Below are 8326 nucleotides of genomic sequence, written 5' to 3'. Positions count from 1 at the left end.
GTAGTGTGGGACTTAGGGGCTCAGACACTGCCCCCATGTGGTAGTGTGGGACTTAGGGGCTCAGACACTGCCCCCATGTGGGAGAGTGGGACTAAGGGGCTCAGACACTGCCCCCATGTGGGAGAGTGGGACTAAGGGGCTCAGACACTGCCCCCATGTGGTAGTGTGGGACTAAGGGGCTCAGACACTGCCCCCATGTGGGAGAGTGGGACTTAGGGGCTCAGACACTGCCCCCATGTGGTAGTGTGGGACTAAGGGGCTCAGACACTGCCCCCATGTGGGAGAGTGGGACTAAGGGGCTCAGACACTGCCCCCATGTGGTAGTGTGGGACTAAGGGGCTCAGACACTGCCCCCATGTGGTAGTGTGGGACTTAGGGGCTCAGACACTGCCCCCATGTGGTAGTGTGGGACTTAGGGGCTCAGACACTGCCCCCATGTGGTAGTGTGGGACTAAGGGGCTCAGACACTGCCCCCATGTGGTAGTGTGGGACTAAGGGGCTCAGACACTGCCCCATGTGGTAGTGTGGGACTTAGGGGCTCAGGCACTGCCCCCATGTGGTAGTGTGGGACTTAGGGGCTCAGGCACTGCCCCCATGTGGGAGAGTGGGACTAAGGAGCTCAGACACTGCCCCCATGTGGTAGTGTGGGACTTAGGGGCTCAGACACTGCCCCCATGTGGTAGTGTGGGACTAAGGGGCTCAGACACTGCCCCCATGTGGTAGTGTGGGACTTAGGGGCTCAGACACTGCCCCCATGTGGTAGTGTGGGACTTAGGGGCTCAGGCACTGCCCCCATGTGGGAGAGTGGGACTAAGGGGCTCAGACACTGCCCCCATGTGGTAGTGTGGGACTTAGGGGCTCAGACACTGCCCCCATGTGGTAGTGTGGGACTAAGGGGCTCAGACACTGCCCCCATGTGGTAGTGTGGGACTTAGGGGCTCAGACACTGCCCCCATGTGGTAGTGTGGGACTAAGGGGCTCAGACACTGCCCCCATGTGGTAGTGTGGGACTTAGGGGCTCAGACACTGCCCCCATGTGGTAGTGTTGGACTTAGGGGCTCAGGCACTGCCCTCATGTGGGAGAGTGGGACTAAGGGGCTCAGACACTGCCCCCATGTGGAAGTGTGGGACTTAGGGGCTCAGACACTGCCCCCATGTGGTAGTGTGGGACTTAGGGGCTCAGGCACTGCCCCCATGTGGGAGAGTGGGACTAAGGGGCTCAGACACTGCCCCCATGTGGTAGTGTGGGACTTAGGGGCTCAGACACTGCCCCCATGTGGTAGTGTGGGACTAAGGGGCTCAGACACTGCCCCCATGTGGTAGTGTGGGACTTAGGGGCTCAGACACTGCCCCCAAGTGGGAGAGTGGGACTGACTTGTGATGCAAACACAGTTTCATTATCTCCATTTCCACCATGTGTGACTTTCCTATTTCTGTCTCCCCTTTAGTTAATGTTGAGATTTTTTTTTCTTACACACAATGGGACAAATGTACTAATTCTGGAGCACATGCTTTGTGCCAGATTATGTGTTTTATAAACGGTTTGTGCCTTGCTAAAAAAGGAATTTGAGAAGGGGCCGATGCATGTAGTCTATGCTTATCCAGGTACTAGATGCGGCTGGGAGTCTGATGTAGAAGCGTTGGCTGGAGCCCGGTTGTTAAAAATGTCAAAGAAGATGTTCTCCCTCATGATGGAGAACGGTCTACACACCTGTATGTCTTGCATTGTGCATATGACACTACATTTAGACTACATATATTTTGGGTGCAGACCCCAGACTAATGTTCAAAGCACCGACTAATTTTTTCCAGTTTCTAAAGGAATTGTCCTAAACTTAGGAGAAAATCATTAAATTTCTCCACATTAAAATGGGAATGCCTCTTTTGGGCCCCAAAATTTGCCTTACATTTCAGGACCTGGAGACCTGTTCCTCCATTATCCACAAAATCTTCCTGCAGGAAACTTTGATTATAGTTAAACTGCAAAACTCTTTTTGGACAGATTTCTCCCCACTAATTCTTGTGATCTCGATGTACCAGGATGATTCTCACCACAGACCCAAATGTCCACTAGAGTGATGCTCTTCTAAGTGCTGGTCATGTATCACAACTCCTGTCTTTAAGCAATGTGGAGGTCTTTCCTTGTATTTGCTTTTGCAAACATGCCATATTGGTTTTACTTTGTTTTTTTATGCCTTGTATTTCTTTAGTGTTGTCATGAAACGTGAAGCTTTAGGTATCTCCTAGGGGCTTTCTATAGGGGATCCGACATTGTGATGCAACTATTTTTATATTTCCACATGTGACTATTTTTTTCTGGTTAGGTCTGTTTTTTATTAACGTTTTTGGCTTTCTCTCACCTGCGTGAACGTGCCCGAATTTCCTCAGATTATATTATTATTTATTATTATAGCGTCATTTATTCCATGGCGCTGTACATGTGAGGAGGGGTATACATAATAAAAACAAGTACAATAATCTTGAACAATACAAGTCACAACTGGTACAGGAGGAGAGAGGACCCTGTCCGCGAGGGCTCACAATCTACAAGGGATGGGTGAGAATACAGTAGGTGACGGTAGAGCTGGTCATGCAGCGGTTTGGTCGATCGGTGGTTACTGCAGGTTGTAGGCTTGTCGGAAGAGGTGGGTATTCAGGTTCTTTTTGAAGGTTTCGACGGTAGGCGAGAGTCTGATGTGTTGTGATAGAGAGTTCCAGAGTAGGGGGGATGCATGAGAGAAATCTTGTATACGATTGTGGGAAGAGGAGATAAGAGGGGAGAAGAGAAGATCTTGTGAGGATCGGAGGTTGCGTGTAGGTAAGTATCGGGAGACGAGGTCACAGATGTACGGAGGAGACAGGTTGTGGATGGCTTTGTACGTCATGGTTAGGGTTTTGTACTGGAGTCTCTGGGCAATGGGGAGCCAGTGAAGGGATTGACAGAGGGGAGAGGCCGGGGAATAGCGGGGGGACAAGTGGATTAGTCGGGCAGCAGAGTTTAGAATAGATTGCAGGGGTGTGAGAGTGTTAGAGGGGAGGCCACAGAGCAGGAGGTTGCAGTAGTCAAGGCGAGAGATGATGAGGGCATGGACTAGGGTTTTTGCAGATTCTTGGTTGAGGAATGTACAGATCCTTGAAATATTTTTTAGTTGAAGTTGGCAGGAAGTGGAAAGGGCTTGGATATGTGGTTTGAACGAGAGATCAGCGTCAAGGATTACCCCGAGGCAGCGAGCTTGTGGGACTGGGGAGAGTGGGCAGCCGTTTACTGTAATGGATAGGTTCGTTGGGGGGGTCGCGTGAGATGGGGGAAAAATGAGAAGGATGAAGTAGTGGACAGACATGGAGGGATTCGTAGGGAGGTGATATTTGGTCCAGAGATGTAGATCTGTGTGTCATCATCATATAGATGATACTGAAAACCGTGAGATTCTATGAGCTGTCCCAGGCCAAGAGTGTAAATGGAGAAGAGCAGGGGCCCTAGAACTGAGCCTTGGGGGACTCCGACAGATAGAGGGCGAGGTGAGGAGGTGGTGTGTGAGTGGGAGACGCTGAATGTCCGGTCTGTTAGGTATGACGAGATCCAGGATAAGGCCAAGTCTGTGATGCCAAGGGATGAGAATGTCTGTAATAATAGGGAATGGTCCACTGTGTCAAAGGCAGAAGACAGGTCCAGGAGGAGGAGGATAGAGTAGTGACACTTGCCCTTGGCGGTTAATAGGTCATTGGTGACTTTAGTTAGGGCAGTTTCAGTGGAATGGTGTGACCGGAAGCCTGAGGCTGCCATCACACTAGCAGTATTTGGTCAGTATTTTACATCAGTATTTGTAAGCTAAAACCAGGAGTGGAACAATTAGAGGAAAAGTATAATAGAAACATATGCACCATTTCTGCATTTTTCACCCACTCCTGGTTTTGGCTGAGAAATACTGATGTAAAATACTGACCAAATACTGATAGTGTGATGGCAGCCTGATTGTAAGTGGTCGAAGAGGGAGCAAGAAGATAGATGGAAGGACAGTTCAAGGTAAACGTGTTGTTCCAGTAGTTTGGAGGCATAGGGGAGAAGTGATATAGGGCGATAGCTAGATACAGAGGACGGGTCAAGAGAGGGCTTTTTGAGGATAGGTGTGATGGAGGCATGTTTAAAGCTTGAGGGGAAAACACCAGATGTTAGTGATAGGTTGAAGAGAGCCATTGGCTTCAAGGGTCACCAAAAACAGATAGTCGAGTTGGTCATCACTTTCTTTGTCTTTGAAGCATAGACTGCGCACAGACAATGTAAATGGTTTTCCTATCACTCATGGAGTTGGTTGTCCAATGCATTTTGTTACCTACAATAGCTTTTATTGTTAGGGTATGTTCTTACTGCATCTTTTTCTGCTGTCTGTTGAGCCGCTCTGCTAAAAAAAATGTTGGAAAAAGCTCTAACAAAATGATCCAAAGAATGATCCTATTACTTTGTATGTGAAAATAAGTTGCTGTTCAGATGCTCTGGCTTCTAAACGCTTCAGGTTTTCAAAGACTCCAATGTTAAAAGAAGTGACATGTTCATTCTTCCGGCATTTTCCACCAAGAAGATACTCAATATATTACAATAGAAGTCATCGAAAAGCCTAAAAAGACTCCAAGAAGACGCCTGGACAACTAGTCGGTGACCCTTCAAGTTTAGAAAACTGTAGAGAAAAGGAGAGTTTCCAGAAGTGTCTTCGGCTTGAAATACGAACGTTTTAACTACTATGAAAAGAATGTGTGATACAGCCTTAAGAAACTTCATGCAAGTTATTGCTTTTGCTTGATTCTTGCTTTTCAAAGCAAAGTGCGGCCCGCAAGCCACATCCTTTGGCTGTTCCAGTTCCGCCTGTGGACTGAAACAAACTGAAGGGCTGGAAACAGTGGCCTACGGGCCGCACCATGCCCTCGCCAATCACTGCGTCCTGATATCACAGCTACCTGCATCCTCAGAGGGCTATGTGGGGGTCTCACACTGTATTTATGGAGCTATGTGAGGGCTCATACTGTATTGAGGGGGCAATATGAGGGCTCATATTGTATATATAGAGGCTATGTGGGGTTCTCACACTGTATGTAAGAGGCTATGTGGGCTCTCACTGTATATAGTGTGCTCTTTCTGTATATAGGTTATGTGGGGATCTCCCACTGTATATAGTGGGCTATCATACTGCATGTAGGGGGCTATGTAGGAGCTCATATTGCATATAGGGGCTCAAACTGGTTGTGTGGGGTCTCATATTGTATACACAGAGGCTATGTGAGGGTCTCATACTGTATATAAGAGGTTACGTGGGGTCTCATTGTATATAGTAAGCTATGTGGGGGTCTCCCACTGTATATGGTGGGCTTTGTTGGGTCTCATACTGTATATAAGGGGCTATGTAGGGGCTCATATTGTATATAGGGGCTGTGTGTGGTATCATATTGTATATACAGAGGCTATGTGAGGTTTTCATACTGTACATAAGAGACTATGTGGGGTCTTACTGTATACAGTAAGTTATGTGGGGGTCTCCCACTGTATATAGTGGGCTTTGTTGGTCTCATACTGTATATAAGGGGCTATGTAGGGGCTCATATATTATATAGGGGCTGTGTGGAGTCTCATATTGTATATGGACGGTGTCTGCATACTAAAGGGAATCTGTCACAAGTTTTTTACGATATAACCTACGGCAACACCTTTCAGTACCATGTAACAGCAAGACCTTTTATTATACTCACCTGCGGCACGGTCCGGTCGGCGTCGCTTTTCTTCATCCAGCGCCTGTCCATTCTTGCGATGCCGTCCTCCTTCGTGTGGATGACACGTCCCTACATCATCCACACAATGTCACCATCCGCACTCCTGCGCAGGCGTACTTCTCTCTACCCCGCCTCGGCAGAGCAAAGTGCTGTAATGTGCGAGCGCCTGCACTCTCTGGCCTTTCCCAGCGCATGCACAGAACAGTAATTTGCGGTATGCCTGCGCAGAAGCCCGAAGAGGGACGCGTCATCCACACAAAGCAAGAAGGACGGCATCACAAGAAGAGAGGAGGCACCGGACCAACACAACGATGCCCATCGGACCGGACCGCAGGTAAGTATAATAAAAGGTCTTTTTTTGCCTTGCAGAGCACATTGGAGTCATATGTATAGCATTATAGAATGATGTTACATGGGGCTAAAAGGTGGTGGCCGTAGGTTATAATTGGGTAAAAATCCAGTGACAAGATCCCTTTATGAGAACATATTAATTTTAAGAATTATTTTAATACTGAGCAGAATTAATTTAATTCTATTGGTTCATCGCTTCACAACAGACACGGTCTCTCATGTGTCCCCTCGGGAAAGTTAATTGCCCACCCCCTGGTCTAGGCCAATTGCTGGGCAGGGAACTGCGACTTTCCCACTATCCTTGATCGGAGCTGTCCTGCAACTCTGCACAGCGGTTCACCAGCAGTGCCACTAAGCAGGACACCACAGGAATGGAGGGGGTCTCAGGTGTCAGACCCCCACCATTCAGAATGGTATGCCACATCATAGCTCTATGCCATAACGTTGGCTGATGTGAATATCCGATTTTAATTCTAAACGTTTAATAAAAGAAACAAAACTATAAGAAAAAAGACTGAAGACATCCATTCCATTTATTAGAGACCTTCTGCTGGAAATGAATAGACCAGAATAAAATGAATCATTGACCAAGGACGGTAATCTCTTCTGCTGCGGCACAATGCGAGTTCATCGATCTGACGACATACTGACGTAGCTTTGCGGGGCGAGGTGAGCAGTAGGGTGTTACAGGGTGACCTGAACTTTTCAGAAGGACACGGTATCCTTTTGTTGGGAATTCTGGGCCGTAAATTGAGTGGTGGCCACTGGTCTACCCAAGCTGAAGAGCGATGCGAATTCATCAGGGTCAAAGTTACCTGCAACAGAAGATTAATAATATTATCATGGCCTCATGAAACGGGCCGTCTCCTACAGCTCAATAAGGCATACGGCTGTCACTGGAGTCATTTTCTGCACCTTAATCGTAGGACTCATCTTTTCGCGACATTTTAAAAAGTTGCTGAAATGATAAGCGACAGGAAAAATACAATATTTGACTTTGTACTAAATTTATGAGCCACGTGTGCCATTTTGATAAATTTGGCGCAATAAATGTCAGCGAATACCACTAGAAAGTAAATGATGAATCGGGGTCATAATTTTTATTATTGTGCTCTATAAAGCGCCTGAAGCTGTCACATGCCACCTTGTCCGCCACACGGCAATGAGCCTGGAAGATTCACGTCCATACTTTGCCAAATCTCGTACCAGCGAGGTTACATTCAGCGTCTTGTGTGATTTTCTCATGGAAACACTCACACTATTACTGCACGTGCGTGGCCCCTCAACACTGTACACCTGGAAGTGTTCGGGGGTACAGTGTCGATGGGAGGCATAAATGGAGCAGCACGGTGAAGCATGTGTACTCAGAAGGGCAACTTACAGCGCACGCACAAGGAAACAAGAAACTGACTACGAAACATCCCTCCTGTTGTCAGCCCAACCCCTGCTCCCATCATTCCTTGCATCACTGGTGAAGGGCTGTGGATGCCACATACCCTATTGTATGAGACTAAAAGGATTATTCCCATCTAAGCCCTTCTTGACTGAGATAGGAATAACTCCATCCAGGCTCCGACTACTTGAGGTGGAGCTAAGGAAACAGCCGAGAGCGGTCATGCCACTCCGTGTCTATAACGCCAGTAGAAATGAATGAAACACAGTACAATACAGAGCGCTGCTTTGTTTCCATAATCCCCATTCAGTTCTGTAGGAGTTATGGAAGCAGCGTAGTTCAGCTTCTCTTGACCGTTTCCATAACTCCACCTCCAGTGATTGGAGCTTGGATGGAGTTATTGCCACTTCAGTCATCAAAGGGGTTGTCTGGCCTTGGGGTACAAACCTGAAGTTTGGGCATACAAGTCTTCATTGCCGGCGCTGGGACCGGGGCAGTCAAGTGACTGAAAGTGAATTGCATTCTTCCAGCCACATTCCGACTAGACGTGTCCGATCTGACTCAATTCACTTGTATTGAGCGAGGCAGTGCACGTCTAGTTGGCAAGTGACTTCAGACTTGTGCACCAAGTCCAAGATCCCCATATGCTTTAGAATTACACTTGGACAACCCTGGCAAGTCTGCTGGGTATACCGGGGCATGCAAGACATATTATCTCAGGCAGTAGCGTAGCTACCGGGGGGGGCAGAGGGTGCGGGCGCCCCGGTGCTCTGAGTTACATTCTGCAGCAGAGCAAGGAGAATCGATCTCCCTGCTCTGCCGCTA

The 8326-nt window shown here is 47.9% G+C and overlaps 1 protein-coding gene across 2 annotated transcripts in view; it reads right to left on the bottom strand.

Moving 5' to 3' along the window:
- Positions 1 to 6618: 6618 nt before the first annotated feature.
- Positions 6619 to 8326, bottom strand: part of PEBP4 (phosphatidylethanolamine binding protein 4) — a 118408-nt gene continuing 116700 nt past the window's right edge. For both annotated transcript variants that reach the window (XM_069766955.1, XM_069766956.1), the window contains exon 7: positions 6619 to 6923. In XM_069766955.1, coding sequence (XP_069623056.1) covers positions 6814 to 6923 — 110 coding nt within the window. In that variant the 3' untranslated portion in view covers positions 6619 to 6813. The remainder of the gene's footprint in view (positions 6924 to 8326) is intronic.

The sequence above is a fragment of the Ranitomeya imitator genome, chromosome 4, assembly GCF_032444005.1.
Source record: "Ranitomeya imitator isolate aRanImi1 chromosome 4, aRanImi1.pri, whole genome shotgun sequence".
NCBI lineage: Eukaryota > Metazoa > Chordata > Amphibia > Anura > Dendrobatidae > Ranitomeya > Ranitomeya imitator.
Note: the sequence above shows the minus strand (reverse complement) of the source record. Positions and strands in the feature narration are given on the sequence as shown.